Source organism: Podarcis liolepis (genome assembly GCF_965112155.1).
Source record: "Podarcis liolepis genome assembly, chromosome: 14".
NCBI classification, from domain to species: domain Eukaryota; kingdom Metazoa; phylum Chordata; class Lepidosauria; order Squamata; family Lacertidae; genus Podarcis; species Podarcis liolepis.
In genome coordinates, this window is record NC_139569.1 from 4,306,887 (window position 1) to 4,323,627 (window position 16,741).

Sequence of the window (16,741 nt, forward strand, 5' to 3'; positions counted from 1 at the left end):
AAGTCCCAATAGGCCCATGCCTCTTCCCTGCCCACCCCCCACACCTGCCAAGGTAGCACAAGCCATTCAGAGCAGGGAGAATGGGAGATCTCTCAAATTCTCCTCTACCCTCTGCCCATATGTGGGGGGCAGGAATAATGGGATTCCTCCAGGCTAGGGATAAGTACAGTGGTACCTCGTGTTAAGAACTTAATTCATTCCGGAGGTCCGTTCTTAATCTGAAACTGTTCTTAACCTGAGGTACCACTTTAGCTAATGGGGCCTCCCACTGCCGCCGCACGATTTCTGTTCTCATCCTGAAGCAAAGTTCTTAACCTGAGGTACTATTTTTGGGTTAGCGGAGTCTGTAACCTGAAGCGTCTGTAACCCGAGGTACCACTGTATTATGAAGCCCTCCAGATGTTTGCTGAACTACAACTCCCACAAGCCCCAGCTGGTCTAGCCAGTGGTCAGGAATGGTGGAAGGTGTAGTGTGGCACCATCATGTTGGCTGCTCTAGCTCCAAGCACTGCACCCATGGTGTAAGTGAATCAAGGCTGCAGCTTCTAGTAGCAGTTATGTGGGACTGTGGTTTACACATTGTTCCTGTGTAGAGACAATGAAGCTTCTTTGTCTTTATTTTTAAAAATTACTGTAAGCCTTATTTTTCTACACTTCAAGGAGCTGTTGATATGTATCATTTCTTGACAAAAAGCTTTTGGAGAAACAGGGTTGCTACTACCAGTGCCCCCCTTTTAAAATGGGAGGCATTTTATACTTACATTTTATACTTTCAGCAGAATCAAGTGGGCAAAGTTTTCCTGGACTAGACTGCTTAAAGTTTATGTGTTAGTGCTGATGGTGGGGAGTTTCCATATTTGAATGCTTGACCACAAAAACTCCTTCCTGAACATCAAAAACTGGCTGATTTCCCCCTAGATCTGCTATCTTCTACATATAGAGAGATTTGTTGGGGTGGGTGGAAAGCAGGTAGATGAGATGAGGTGTGCATCTTTCATCATATCCAGATGGTTGGATAGAAATCAGACACCCTGAACGTGTAGATCTTCTGCAGAAGTGCCATACATTCTTAGAACTGGATGCTTTTATAAAATCATGATTTCAAAGATACGTTTGAAGATCAAATTGGGAAGGGTCACATCGGGGCGGGGGATAAAATGTTTTTGTGCTCTGCGTGGCTATTATTTCTCCCCCTGTGTTTCTTACTACTTGTGTCATCTCTGCTCTCCTTTAGGGTTCCAGTGACTTCTGCGTTAACCCTGATGCCTACATCTCCAGAGTGGTAGAGGATTATGCGGTGCTAAGTACAGGTAAATGACTGCATTTTGTGTTTTGTAGAAAGGCAGGAAATGGAGGGTTAGGTTGAAGAGGGTAGGAGGTGTGAGGATGGCCCATGTCACCAGAATCTTGGTTCATCTCAGTGAACCGAGGCCTGGCATAAGCTCTGGTGTCAGGGTACTGTATTCCCCCTTTGCCTTTCCCCCTCCTCTGTCCCTTTTGTCTCCATTGAATACGCCATGGCATGACCCGGATGTCTTGGCTTCCAGTGCAGCGGAACAGCAAGGCAATGACAATTGGCATCTTCAAAGAAGGTCCTCTGATATGGGCATTGTAGCATCTCTTCCCCCAAGTCCTAGTTCTCCCAATAAAACAGTATGTGACCAAGGAGGTCTTTAAGCAGAGGCTTGACAACCATATGTCAGGAGTGCTCTGATGGTGTTTCCTGCTTGGCAGGGGGTTGGACTCGATGGCCCTTGTGGTCTCTTCCAACTCTATGATTCTATGATTCAAGGGGTTGTCCAAGGTCTTAGTGGAAGCATATGAGACAGGGGATAGGCAAGGTTTTGTTTTTATGGGTGAGTGTGTGGATATCTGTTGCAGATAGGTAGCTGTGTTGGTCTGCCATAGTCAAAATAAAAAAATTCCTTCCAGTAGCACCTTAAAGACCAACTAAGTTAGTTCCTGGTATGAGTTTTCGTGTGCATGCACACTTCTTCAGATACACTGAAACAGAAGTTGCCAGATCCTTCTATATAGTGAGAAGGTGGGGAGGGGTATTACTGAGAAGGGTGGTGGGAATGGGAGATTGGCAGATAGCTGAGATGAGCCTGTTGACGACTCTTACGACTGTAATAGGTCTTACAGGAAAAGGCAAGGGGTGAGAAGGTGAGAAATGGCTTAGTCATGTATAATGAGATAAGAATCCAATGTCTCTGTTCAGACCAGGTCTCTCCATGGTTTTAAGTTTGGTAATGAGTTGCAATTCAGCAGCTTCTCTTTCCAGTGTGGATATCTGTGAGAGAATCTGATTGACTGACTGAGGGATTGTGCCTCAGCCTTGACCAGTTTCCTTAAAGAACCTGCGATTGCTTAAATGACTTCTGTATATAAGGAAAGAAGCCCAGTTGGTGGAAATATAATTCAAAGTAGCCACTGCTCATACCGTGTTGGTGACTCCACACAAATAGATGCAAGTGGATTTGGTATGATGGCTATGTAAACAACGGGAAATCCATTCATGTGTTGAAACTGTGATTCATGTTTCTGTGGATTGATCTTGGCTTTTTGTAGTTCTGGGAATATGAGATCTCTTTTGAAAGCAAAATAAAAGCCAGAACGAGTGAGCATCTCAATTTAAAAGCATCCAGTCCCCTGTCATGCCAGAAAGGGCAGTTAAATAGGCTGGAACATTAAGAAAGAGAGAAATATGTTTCCTTAAAAGTGTAGTATGGGACTGTATTGACATTTTTTGGAAATTCAGATTCAAGTGCAACAGCAGTAAAACATTAGACGATGAAAGAAACCCAGTAGACCACTAGTGTGTGTGTTTAAATCTACAACACAAAACTGTGTGCTCAGGGTCTCTTAACAGTTAACACAGATTAACTATGACTTGCATGATTCTTAAAATAAATAGACAGATTAACCTAGCTGCCTTGCTGGATTATCCAAGATCCACCTTTTTGAAAGAGCTTTGTCAGTTAGCAGGTGATAGACATTCTACAATAAGCTGTGCAGTTCTCCCCATGATGTAGAAAATGAATGTTTTGTTACAATCCAAGAATAAATAAATTGGTTTCAGCCACTATCATTTCCAGTATGCTAACAGTTTTTTGCACCATCATTCCACCATGATTTCTAGTGTAAAAATCCTTGCTTACAACCAGTATTCGAAATTAGCCAAGTGCCAGGCACATTTTGCACCTGGCATGTGACCAAGTGAAGATGCCTGGGCATCAGGCTGGTGCCTGACATCTTCTGGTGCCTGAGGAGATTTCACCCCTCCCATATCCAAGAATCTCCTGAGGAGTCTGCTGATACTCCCGAGAGGAGGAGGCGTGTTCTGCTCTCTACTTATTCTGCTCCAGCACCAAGTCAGTCAGTCAGGGGGGGGGGGAGAGAGAGAGAGAGAGAGAGACTGAGTGTTAGAGATCGTGTGTAGAGATAAGGTTGCTCAGTGCAGGCACTCAGTGCGGTTCAGCATTCATTTATGCTTAGACCTATTTAGCTCTGTATATAGTTGTGTATTATAGTTGTAGATAGAATAAAGAAGATATTCTACAGAGCTGCTCTCCGAGTTGTTTATATACTCTGCTAGACTCTGCTGTGCAACGACTGTCTTCTTGTGGAAGTGAATCCGGTGCTCACAACTCTGTGAGTCCACAGCACTTTGACCTGTTCCTGTGTAGAAGGTGGTCTCTGGAAGTGCTACCCAGCTCGCCTAGCCCAGTCGGGGCTGAAGTGGATGAGTCCAGTTGGTGACACTGGCTCAAGGGCAATGCTGACAGTGCCTGCCTGGAGATCATTGGATCTTGAAGGTTTTCACACACCTTGGTATAAGGAGCCATTTGGCACCTACCTTATATATCTGAGTTTCTAACACTGCTTATAACTAAAGAGATAAAACAGTGAAAATGTTCTTATTTCTAAATACAATTTGTAGCTTGAAGGCATTTAACAAATAATGTTTTTCATTCTGAACAAAATATAAGAAAAACATCTATTATGTGTTTTCAGAATCAAGAGACATTTATTTATAGACAAACCCTCTTTTGCAGGAGACACCACTGATTTAAAATTGGTTTAAATTTGAATCAGTGATTATTTGTTAAATGGCATTAACTGATGTTTCTGTTCTTCTGCTCTACAAATTCAAAGAAATTGGGGATAGGGTAGAGAAATACTGAAATGTCTGTACCCTTCCCCCAGTAAGCTGCATGCATGTTCACAAATGCTGAAATCCAGGGTTTCCTGCCTCAGGGTCTTTGTATAAACTCAGCATTCAGCTGTGTTTAGCCCTGGGAAGCCTGAGCTCTCTGCACTAATTTGTTAGGCTTAGTAGCAGAGGTTCTTGACACATCTGTGACAAAGGGGTAATTGAACACCTTAGCTGAGTAATGTGCTCTCTTGGGCTTTGCCTCACCTGATCTAGACTGAGAAAGGTAGCAGATGAATGATGCCTTCAATTTGGGTCTCGGTAGGTAACGGTCCATTTGACAAAACGGTGCTTCGATAGCAGTCGAGGCGGGAAAGGGGGAGGCAGAATAGATGGCTGAACTGCTCCTTGGGTGAGCAGGTGACAGCTGTGGTGCTTGTGCAGGATTCTAATGGGGCTTTGCAGACTTCCTTCATGGCAGGGATAGTTCTGTCAACAATGTGGTTTAGCTACCTATTTATTTATTTTTAAGCAACTGTATATCTGCATTGATATCTTACTGTGTACACGGAAACAACATTTGTTAGTAACTGGTGATTTAAGATTATCCCCTAACCCTGCCAACAAAGATTTGTTTCTTTATAATGCATAAACAACTCCTGGTTTTATTAACCCATCTGTGAAAATAAACATGATATAGCCATGTATTTAGACATGGAAGGTGGTGGTGGGGCAACCATTCAGTACATGCTCCAAAAAGCAAGGACTACTCTACCCCCCCCCCCCGACCAAATAACTCTGTGCTGCAAGCAAGAGAGTAGGGGTGCTGTGGAAAGGGGCCTCCATAACAGTGTCCCCAGACTCTACTCAAGACAAGAGTGCCAAGCCACATACTATGGCCAAGGAGACTAGAAGTGCACAAGGGGGCAGCACAGCAATTGCAGAACCACTCCAAAGCATTCTGGCGCAATTTGGGCAAATATAAAATTTTGGCCAGTGACTACTTTTTGTGGAGGAGCTATTTTGGGGTAGGCCAGGCAATATCCCTCCCCCAAGGGTGTGCTGCCCAAAGGTTCCCTTGCAGCCACTCCATCCACGTATATCCCCCACTTGACTAACGGGGAAGTCAGCTGGGTGTTCCTCAGTGATATGTATTTCTTGTTTATTTTATTTTTTTTAACGCCCCTGCAACTTCAGTGTGCCATTCAGCTGCTAGTCCCTGATACATACCCTGAAAGAGATGGTAAAGGAAGCTTTTCTGATTCCATAAAATAGATGAACCTTGCGCTCTATATCTGCAACTTCATAATTGTCTATATATGGTAGTTTCTGCCTACAGACTCACAATCTGCTAGACATAACACAAAAGGAAAAAGGAATGGGGAGGGAAGAGGAAAGCAAGGGTGGCAGCAGCTGCTCCTTCAACCAACAGATGAGGCAACGTTGATCTACCCCTTGTCATGATATACTTCCTGGGAGTCAATCTTCTAGTGTCCTAAGTCTCCTAGCTGGTGACAGAGGCCAGAGAAATGCTTCCCTTCAGTTCTGCAATCCCAAGTAACTACCATTTGGAGCTCAGTGTGTTGTTGTTTTTCTGGCAGGGTTTGGGGAAGCAAACTGGTCCTACTTTGGTGGATGGATGGGGCCAGATTTGTCTCCCCTTTGCCAAGACCCAGGACTAGCTAAGGCAACTTGAGTTTAAGAAATACAGAAGAGATCCTTGAGCTGGAGAGCTTTTGATAGGGGAATTTTCCATAAGTAACTTGACTGAAGAAAATTTGAAATTAAAATCAAGCTTGCTTTTCCTAATCAGGGATATAAATTGCTTGTTTTGATAGCATCCCAGCCAGACCGATAGATGTGATCTTCTGTATGATGCATGATCCTTATATCCATAGTTGCATTTAATTGTAGGATAGTGTGGCATTTTTCCTCCTGTTGGAAAACAACAACAGTGAATAGCAGAAATTGAAATGCTTTTAAATATACCCAAATTACGTTGGCATGTTTCAAATCTAAGCAGAATAAATGGTGCAGAAGATAATCTGATTAAGTGTATCATCTTCTCCACTCACAGTTTAGAGATGAGATGAGATTCTTTTTGTTTTGTTTTTCCACATGCTGTGTGGAGGGGGGTGGAATGGAGCAGAGGGAAATGAAGCAATTTGGTGTGCAGGAAGGCTAGATTATTATATGCTCAGCTCATCTAGTATTCATTAAGTATGATAAGGCCAATAGAGTTGGACGCTGATGGGATAATCATCTTGCACTGCTAAGGGAACCCCAGTGCAGCCAATACGTTTGTTTTCAAGACAGGAGGCCATTTGCCAGCCCCAGTCCTTCCAGCTGATTGTGTTTTATTACCAAGTGATTCAGTAAAGTTCAGAGGTGATGTACAATAAGATGTTTTGTGTCTGGATAACTGACTGGAATGATGCTGCATCAGACACCATGTATCTGGGCTGAAAAGTCTCTCATTTCTAACAGGTCTATGATGGGCGGAGGAGGGAAGTAATTAGAGAGCGTGGGGACGCTTTCCCTTAATTAGTAGTTGTCAAGGTCTCTGAGCTCATCACCATTGGTCTTCATACATGTATTGTCATAATCCCCTCTGAGCTGGAAAAACCAATATGCTACTTCTAAAGGAGAACATTCATTTTGCAAGGGATTGCTTTGGAATGGGGAAGTGCATGGTTAGTTTACACCACCACCCCATCATTCCTTTACTTCAGACACCCCACTCCCTAGTGATCTGGAGCAGAGAAGCAACAAGTGGGGAAAGGGTTAAAAACCTCTTCCCTCTGCTGATTCTCTACTCTAAATTACCATCTTCCCTTGGCAGCAAACAAGTTTTGACAGGTGCAAGGCACAAGCAGACCTCTTCTTGGTGTTTGGACCTCTTCCTGTGCTGTGTGAACACCAACATTTAAACTTCTGTATATTTTAAAGTATGGTTGTGGATTTGTCTCCATGTTGTTCTATATTTTTGCAAACCACTTGGAGGTGCTTTACAATCAAACGGTGTACAAATTCTATGACATAAATAAAATAAGCTTAAGCTTCATGGGTCCTATCATAACCATTCCCTCTGAAATGGAGTCAGGGGGTCTCTTTAATCACCTCTGCTCCCTATATAGTGTGAATAGGATGAGGGTTGATTAAATATGCCTTTGTCTATCCCATTGTGCAACTGAGAGAGAACCACCCCTGACGATCTTAGTACCAGGACAGATATACAAGGTGGCTACACTCTCATTTCGCAGAAATCGCTTGGAAGGTGCCTGCACATTTTGTCCCATAACTTTCTTGGAGGGCTAGAGACTTACTTAAAAAACAGAAAAGAAAGCTCAGAGGCTGAGGAGCCTGCCCAAGTTCACCCATGGAAGGCTTTGTGGGGGCCAGGTTTTTGACCCCTGTTAGGTTGTTGAATCTTTCCCTATCCCCTTTCTATCAAGGTTGGACCGCTTACTAGTGGGAAGGTAAACGGCGTTTCCGTACGCTGCGCTGGCTTGCCTGAGCAGCTTCGTCATGCTGGCCACATGACCCGGAAGTGTCTTCGGACAGCGCTGGCTCCCGGCCTCTAGAGTGAGATGAGCGAACAACCCTAGAGTCTGTCAAGACTGGCCCGTACCGGCAGTGGTACCTTTACCTTTACCTTTATAACAACCCCTTAAAGTAAAATAACCCTTTCTCCACAACACCTTTCTGGTCTCCCTGGATGTTGAACCCAATACAGTGGTACCTCGGGTTACATACGCTTCAGGTTACAGACGCTTCAGGTTACAGGCTCCTCTAACCCAGAAATAGTACCTCAGGTTAAGAACTTTGCTTCAGGGTGAGAACAGAAATTGTGCGGCGGCAGCGGGAGGCCCCATTAGCTAAAGTGGTGCTTCAGGTTAAGAACAGTTTCAGGTTAAGAACGGACCTCCGGAATGAATTGAGTACTTAACCTGAGGTGCCACTGTACCAGATAGACAGCATAGACTGAATTATTGTGGGGGTGGGGGATTTCTAGGTGGTGTTTGAGGGATGCTGACAGGGCAGCCTGTTCTCCCATCCACTCATGCTATGCACGTTCTGCGAACAGGATTTCAATTTCCAGAACTGTCAGTGTGGCTTCCCCCCACCCAATAGACAAGTCATACGCACGCACAGCACAACTTCTTCATGCATTGGGTAGTTGCACTGAATTATTGATTTCTCCAGGCTCGCCTAAGAGCAGCCCACTTTGCTGATATGCCCCTCTCAGAAAACTGGCATTAAAGAGAGACTTTTCACTCCTTCTCATCAGAATTGTCACTCTCTTTGGATCACTGAGGTGCAGGCAATCACACTAGTGTCCTGAAGTCATCCACAGTTGTCTGTGTGCAGTAGAGACACATCTGCACTGTTTTAGATGGGTGGGCATCCAGAGCCCACCCCATCCCTGCATGTCTGCATCACATGTGGCAATATACAGGATCAATATGGGCTACACGGCTTGTGTGACATGGATTCTGTGAGGTACTTGCTTTGACCCACTTCCCATGTTTCTGCTTCGGTGCTCAAGCACTGAATGAAAAGTATAGCAAGCTATTCTTGGCATACCTAAGAGTCTGGCCTGTGACAATATAATTCAAGCTGTATGAATGCTCCAGGAATAGAGTGCACCTGCTTCTGAAATCTGTTGATCACTGCTGGGATGCTGATACTCCTTCATGTTACTAATCCAATGCTGTGTGGAGCAGCATGTCTTTATTTCACTGGTGTGTTCAACGGTCACCTAAGGCAGGTCTAGACTACCTAAGCCTGCATGCTTCTCTGCAGCACTCCCCATCCACGTCTGGCTGTGAGCTCATCCAAGGGGTGTGTTGTGTGCATCAATCCAGCTTGTGGCATTTTGAAAGAATGTCTGGTCTGTGTCCTAAAGTCAGTCCTGTGGTTTCTTGCCTGGAGCAGCATTCCCATAACCATGGAATGATGAATCAGTTATCATGGGCTGCAGCCCTTCGATTTGTGGAACTTCCTCTGCTCTAGAGATAAAGGCTGCCCTTGGCACTGATGGTTTGTGGATGACAGCTTAAAACACATCTGTTCACACAACCTTTGTTGGCAGCCTGTAAGTGGGCATGGCTATGCTCCTGCTGAATTGTTTTATTAGCCCAGTGTGGTGTTTCAATTACATTTTTAATTAATTGTTGCATTGTTTTGTCTTGTGTGTTCACAGCCCTGCGATCCTGTAGGATGAAGGGCAATCTGTAAATAAATGACTTCTTCTTTAACAGTAGAGGTTTGAATTGACATACACATGTTTACCCCAAGTCATAGCCTTACCAAGGAGTTAACATCAGTAGAATCTAGGGGTGTTCAGGTTCACTGGAATTTGTTGTTTCCCCTTGTGGCTTGATGCATACATGAGAGTACATTGCCATGTGTAGAGGAATAGCTTTGAACGCTGTGCTAGTATGTTGACTCTGCTCTTGCTCTGGAAAGGCCTGCTCATGAATACAGACCTGGATACAGAGGTTTTTTTCTTGGGGTCAAATGCTTAGTAGTCTGATGGATAGTCGTCCATTCCTAGTCATTCATGGGAAAACCCCTTTTGGGGAATACACGTAGGAGGCCCCTACTTTCTCAGTTTCTGCTGATTACCATTGGATTGGCTCAGCTGAGCTGCAAGCACAAGTCCTCCCAAAGAGAAATTCAGTGGGTGAGAGAAGGTGCAGCAGCTGGAAGCAGCCCCAAAGCGGGCTAATGAATTATAAATAACAGCTGTCAGGTTCCCTGGTTAGCAGGCAGGCGGCCCCATACGAAGCTGTCTCTCCAGCATGTGCACTGGTTTCTGGAAACTGTGTTCAATATTAATGGTAAGTGCAGTGAAACAAGGAGGAAGTCTGGCCAGCTCTGTTCACTGGCTGCTGCTCCCCTTTTCTGGCTGTTTCTTTTTCTTCCCCTACAAAACCATGGTCAATTAGAACAACTGCTTTCCCCCCACCTCCTTTTCACCATGTGCAGGGTGTGTAGACCAAAATACAAGTCCCATAGGCTTCCTTGTGGCTTCCTTATTTTTTATTTGTTTGCTTGTGGCTGTTGTCCGTGACCGTGCCTTATGGAGGAGGCATGGAAGCTGAGCCAAAGAGACTAAGGGTGAGAAATGGGAATCCCATTAAAACTGGTTCAGGACGGCTCTGACAGGGCGAATTGGGGAGAAAATGGTTGGTTGTGCATAACTCACTCCCACCGCAGCTATAGCAACAATGGATTAAAAGCCAGGCTGTGAAATGTTGTATGAGCTCATTTTCCTTTCCTTTTCGGTGACAGTATTTAGGAATGATGTAGAAACCTAGTAGTAGTAGTGCTTGTATATGCAATTGGGTGAGAAAGCAGTGTGAGGGCCCTTCTCGTGTTTTGAAAAGGACTTTATTCTGTATTGTATCAGCCTGAGGTAGGTCCTCTTCTGGATGTTATACCAAAGTTAGGTGCCTAAATGCACCTCTTGCCTTCTCAGAAAAATTATCTGAAGCTGGTGCCCAAGAAGCAGCTCTTTGTTGGGCTTCCTTTTATCAGATTGGCAGTTGCGTTTATTGCCGTTGGCACATTGTCCTTTACACAGTGGGGAATGTCAGTCCTTCTGCATGCGAGAAATGACTGGCCAGCTCAAGTTAACTCATGCTCAAGTAATCAATTTTTTCTTCAGTCTCTTATACACCTGAGAATAAAAGAAAGTCTGCTTTCTCACGTGTGTGTGTGTGTGTGTGTGTGTGTGTGTGTGAGAGAGAGAGAGAGAGAGAGAGAGAGAGAGAGAGAGAGAGAGTGTGCAGGGTGTCTGGTGCAGGTTGAACTCTGTCCCACCCCCCTCCACTTTGTTCCTGGCTCTTTTCTGCCCCCCATCCAGTTCTTCAGTCAGCCTACCTGTTTTGTCCCCCCATCCCAATACCAGCATTTTTATCTGTTCAAATATTTGTTTTTTAAAGCCCTTTTTACACTCCATGAGGAGTAGGAGGGAGAACATCATGCATTATGTTTGATGCAGAGGTTAGAGGAAGACTGTCGGCTCTTAGTGGTATGATACTTTTGAACAGCGTCTCCAGAAAAGTCATGTGATTAGTTAAAAATTTCTTTTAAAATAGCCTTGTCTCTTTTTAATACAGTGCCACAGATGTGATACAGGAGAGAAATTTTGTGTGGTGGCGATATTTTTTAAATACCATCACATTTGAGAATATTTGTTTTTGAAGATTCATTGAGCTTCATTTCATGCCACACCCTCCCACCCCTCTGGCAATTTTTCTAGGGCATACCTGTTTGGCAGGTTGTTCAGAACAAAATATTCAGGTATTACAGGAATAGCAAGCTGTAACCAGAGGCAGATATGAAGCCTTGATTGCTACCCCTTTTTTTGTCTTCCCTTTTGACAGATACTCTGAACTATTATCTTGTCTGCAATGCTGGCTCCCTAAATCCGTTTCAGCAGGTGAGTTCCTCAGCCCACACACTTCTCTTTCACTAAGCTGTGCTTTGACATGACCAGGAGTCTTAACAAGCTAGCTTCTCCGAAACGTCAGAGTAATTTTTCATCTGCTGCTAAAAAGGAGAGCCCAAACGAATGTAGTAAGAACAATGGGCAGGAGGATTGGCCATTCGCCTTGTCTCACTATGATCTCATCTGCTCTCAAAGCAAATGCCAGGAAACGCTCGCCAATATTTGATTAGGGGAGCAGCAAGGAAGGGCTCTTAATTAATGTGAAAACAGCTATTTGCTATGGAAACTGACCCATGTCTTCACATTCAGGTCACCACACAACCCCCTTCCAGGCGCAGAAACAAAAAATGATCCCTATGGGGACAGCAACCTGGTTGGTCACCCAGTCTTCTCTCAGGAGGTCAGGCTCTCTGGTAAATTATCTGAGTAGCAATCACACAGGGTATTGCAGCAAAAGCCCAAAGGCCTGGTACATAAAGCTAATCGCCCTGGCACAACGTTTGAAAACAATTTAGACTACGAAATTTGTGTCTCCTTCAGGTATTTTTAAAAATAAATCATAATACAAGGAAAACAAGCAAACCACAGGGTGTGTTTATGTAATGAAAACTTTGGTGTGCCTGTAGTTTGCTAATTGGAGTGTGTTTTCTTTATAAACATGGAACACCAACTCTGAATTTTGCCACCCACTTTCCAATGTACATAGGAAACCTGCAGACCTGGAAAGAAGCACAAAATAAAGACTGACTTTTTTTGTTTCAGAGTCTTGTTTTCACAAAAGGCCTTTGCCTTTCCTCTCTCAGAAAGCTTGTGAGGCAGCTTAGGCTGACAAAGTCACCTTGTAAGCCTTATGCCTGAGGGGGGATTTGAACCTGGGGCCTTCCACCCCCATCCTGCCTGCTTCTAATTCACAGTGTGACACACTACAGTTCTCCTGTGTAGGATACTGGTGGCTACTCTTCTAGACAGTGCTTCAATAATTTAGGGCAGCTTGTCAAATCGAGATGTAGTCATTGCATGCCTGCTGACTTGCCTTGGCCCTGATGACTGAAGTATGATGTTTGTGTTGAGCAGAAGCTGTCGGGAAGCCACAAGGTCCTGGTAGAAATGCAGGATGATGTGCTGGAGCTGATGAAGTCTGCCGTCAAAGAATACCCTGCTTCCAAGGTAAAGCTTGATGAATTATTCCTTTCCACAAACCCAGTAAAGAAAATGCCCAGCTTTGCATTCCAATACCTGTCTAACATCTTTGCTTTTAGGAGCACATCAGTCAAATCCAGGGAGTTCTGAATACCACTGAAAGCAACCTGCAGCACCTGACTGCCCTGGTGGACTGTCGGAGTCTCCATTTGGTGAGTACCAGTGGGCAGGAAATACAGTAAATCACTTGGTTCTTGTAGCTATAGAGCTGTGGTGTGAAAAGCTGGGATATGGTATACTGCGAAAGGACAGAATATAGAAAACCAGGTGGGCCCCAACTGTATTTTCTGCAAGGAAACTAGAGGTTGTATCAAATGTAGTGCTAAGTTAAAGTCACTTAGTAGTATATTTGTTCCGCTCATGATATGTTTCGCACTAGTGGGATGTTGTTGTGCAAGAATGCATAAGCAGGATTCCTTTGTTGCACAACATTAAAACTCACTTGTCCACTAGCGCAAGAGCACTTGCAGACAGAGAACACTGCATTCAGCCCAAGGCAGCTTGTCTCATCTTGAGCTTCACCATGCATCAAGGGCATTCGAACACCATGAGCGGCACATACTTTTACACAAGCTGAATCTGGTGGCCTTCCCCGTTGGAGGAAAAAACAATGTTGGCATGCCATTTTGGCCTTTCCTTGGCAGCAAAGATACACTGAAGTGATTTGATAATGGTTCTGTGTAAAGCTTGAAGGGGCATGAAGGCAGGGCAGCAACACACTTGGATTATGATGTACATATTTAGCTAAGACTGATTTTGAAAAGCAACAGCCAGAGAAAGAAGTGTGCCTCTCCTCTTCTTTTTGGTGTTCTTGTAACTTTAATAATACTTAGTAGTGTTCAGGGGTACCTTGCGTGTGTTAGCTCTGTAATCCTTACAGCAACCATGCAAGGTTTATCATTGCCTGCCCGTTGCAGGTGGATAGTTTTGAGGCTGAGGGAGAACAGCTTACCTAAGGCTACCTAGTTCAGTCTGTAGCAGACATGGGACTTGAACTGGTGACTTCCTGGTTCCTGGCTTCGCTTCTTGGCTACTATGCCATGGTAGCTCTCAAGCGTATAACTGTGTGTTGACTTTAATGTATTTGTCTCTGTAGAAAGCATTAGGATGAAAAGTCAGCATCTACTGCTTGTTAGAGTTCTTTCAGTTCTGATTTCCTTTGGAGCATCCTCATGTGATACCTGGAAAATAAAAATAGATGAGATTTATAAATTATTGCTATGACCAGTAACAACATGCTTAATGTATTACAGCAATACACCCAAGAACTATAGGGTTTGAATTTCTTTTTTCTTATTTTTTATACTGTTGCATTATTTTTGCATTTTTAAAAGTGCAATTTTAGAAGGTGAACCGTTTTTTTAAAAGCTCCCATGACAGTCTCACAAAATAAAACACAGTGTTACTACACATGTTTGAATGGAGGAATTGTGCAGGTGGGAGGCCAGGCGGCAGTGTTGCCTTCCATCTTGAGCTTGAAAGAGTTTGCTCTGTTTCTCTCCTTTTAGGATTACATACAATCTCTGACGGGCTTCTGCTATGATGGTGTGGAAGGGCTTATCTATCTGGTTCTCTTCTCCTTTGTCACTGCCCTCATGTTCAGTTCTATAGTGTGCAGCGTCCCGCACACTTGGCAGCAAAAGAGGTATGCACACAAACAGAGGGAACAGTGGTGCCTCACACTCAAGACTATTTTATTTTGCTTACAAAAACGTTTATATCTCTTCCTTCTGGTACAAGAGCACCACTCACAGCTACTTACAACATTTAAAGTTCAGTTTTATAAAAAGCAACAATGTATAAAACGATGCATTTATTTATTTAGATAATTGTATATGCCTCCCAGTATTTTTAAGAAAAAGTCTTAAGTTGTTTACAAATCAAAGAGACAGGAATCGGCAGCCATAGCTCAGTGCTAGAACACCTGCTTTGCATGCAGAAGGTTTCAATCTCTGGCGTCTTCAGGTAGGGCTAGAGTGTCCCCTGTCTGAAACACTGAAGAGCTGTTGCAACTCAGTGTAAACAATACACAATGGGCAAGGCGTTCCATAATCTGGAAACAGTCACTGTGAAGATACCCTATCTTATACCGCTGAGACACAGAAGAGCCTCTCCTTCAGACCTTAGGGAGGGTGATCCCTAAGGTATCCTGGACAAAAACGATTTAAAGTTTTAAAGGTTAATTGTCCACACTTTGACTTTCCTCAGTCGGAGCCCCATGTAGACTATGTTACAATAAGCTGGATGTCCATTTCCTTGGGATTGGGTGCAGCTGGTGTACCAGCCTCAGCTGGCCAAAGACACTTCTGACCATCGCTGCCACCTGGTCATCCAGGTACAGTGGCACCTCGGGTTAAGTACTTAATTCGTTGCGGAGGTCCGTTCTTAACCTGAAACTGTTCTTAACCTGAAGCACCAGTTTAGCTAATGGAGCCTCCTGCTGCTACGTCGCCAGAGCACGATTTCCATTCTCATCCTGAAGCAATGTTCTTAACCCGAGGTACTATTTCTGAGTTGGCGGAGTCTGTAACCTGAAGCGTATGTAACCCGAGGTACCACTGTATAAAGCTGCCTCCAGGAGCAGGCTCCCAGACTGCGAACCTGATTCTTCAAGGGGAGTGAATCTCTTTTCTAGGGTCCATCTCGTTTCTAAACAGGAACGTCTCCATCTGGATTAAACCTCAGTTTATTAGCCCTTAACCCCATCCAGTCTCCATGCAGCAATTCAAAACCACAGCAGTGCCTTTGGTATTAGATAGTAGATAGGTAGCCGTGTTGGTCTGCCATAGTCAAAATAAAAAAATTCCTTCCAGTAGCACCTTAAAGACCAACTAAGTTAGTTCTTGGTATGAGCTTTCGTGTGCATGCACACTTCTTTAGTTGGTCTTTAAGGTGCTACTGGAAGGAATTTTTTTATTTTGACTTTGGTATTAGATGAAAAGGAAAAATAGTTGTGTGTCATCCACGTGCTGGGATTCCAGAGGCTGAGGAAAAGGAGCTGACAGCTCTGTGTGATGTAAGCAAACTACCCAAGCAGTACATGGCAGGGCAATGTGGAACCCTGGGAGAAACTGGCCAAATGGAGCAGGGAAGGAAGTCTTTTAGATTTTGGACTAAAATACACCCACTAAGTCATCTCAAGCAGACATTATTAGCCACAACTCCTCACACTACCCAATAGTACTATTCAAGACGCTAAGTTTAGGGGATATGACGTCCGTGGGCTGCAAAATATGCATTAAAAGAGAAATGTCATGACTGTTTGGGAAGGACTGACTGGCATGGGATGGCAAGTCTTCCTGGAGCGATTAGGATTGTCTTTAATGTCAAAAAGACCACTTAATAAGGTTGACCTGTAAAATGTTCAGGAGACATAAAATACTGTGTTGCTGACCCTTAATTCCTGTTGTTCAGCAAATGTTCACTGCCACCTTGTGGAACACATTTCAGATTACCCAATTAACTGTTTGGAAACCAGATTCCTTGATCACTCTTTGAATGTGATGCAACCAGCACATCTTACACCTGAGAAGGTTATTGGGTCCCACAGATAAGCTGCTGGTTATGTAAGCCCAGGCAGAGTTTTGCTGCACCATAGTCTTTGCCCTTCCTCCTCTTCTTCCTTCAGACATGCGAAAGCCACATGCCAATTCTGTCTGTCACTTAAAAGTTTCTAACCATTGCCTGCTTTGGACCCCTTACACACTTGTGGCCTGTGTTGCGTAGGTTTTTTCTCGTGACTTTTCTTTCAGAATACAATGTAGTCCATCCTCCACCCTGGTTGGTTATAGCGTTACTTTTCAAAGTGTCTCTATCACTTGCTCATTATTTCTGTGAGCTTTGGAGTGTGCATTTATTCTTTAAATATCTACAGAGCTGTTTTGAAAAAGTATTGTACCAAAAAAACCTGCAAATAGGGGGAA

At 44.0% G+C, this 16,741-nt stretch overlaps 2 protein-coding genes across 3 annotated transcripts in view; both read left to right on the top strand.

Moving 5' to 3' along the window:
* Positions 1–7,953, top strand: part of CARD11 (caspase recruitment domain family member 11) — a 335,243-nt gene extending 327,290 nt beyond the window's left edge. The window contains exon 25 of the transcript XR_014518978.1: positions 7,936–7,953. The gene's annotated coding sequence lies outside the window, so the exon portion shown is untranslated. The remainder of the gene's footprint in view (positions 1–7,935) is intronic.
* Positions 1–16,741, top strand: part of TTYH3 (tweety family member 3) — a 76,152-nt gene that overhangs the window by 48,489 nt on the left and 10,922 nt on the right. For both annotated transcript variants that reach the window (XM_083474754.1, XM_083474755.1), the window contains exons 7-11: positions 1,235–1,310; positions 11,554–11,609; positions 12,693–12,785; positions 12,878–12,970; positions 14,327–14,463. In XM_083474754.1, the coding sequence (XP_083330880.1) occupies positions 1,235–1,310; positions 11,554–11,609; positions 12,693–12,785; positions 12,878–12,970; positions 14,327–14,463 (455 nt within the window). The remainder of the gene's footprint in view (positions 1–1,234; positions 1,311–11,553; positions 11,610–12,692; positions 12,786–12,877; positions 12,971–14,326; positions 14,464–16,741) is intronic.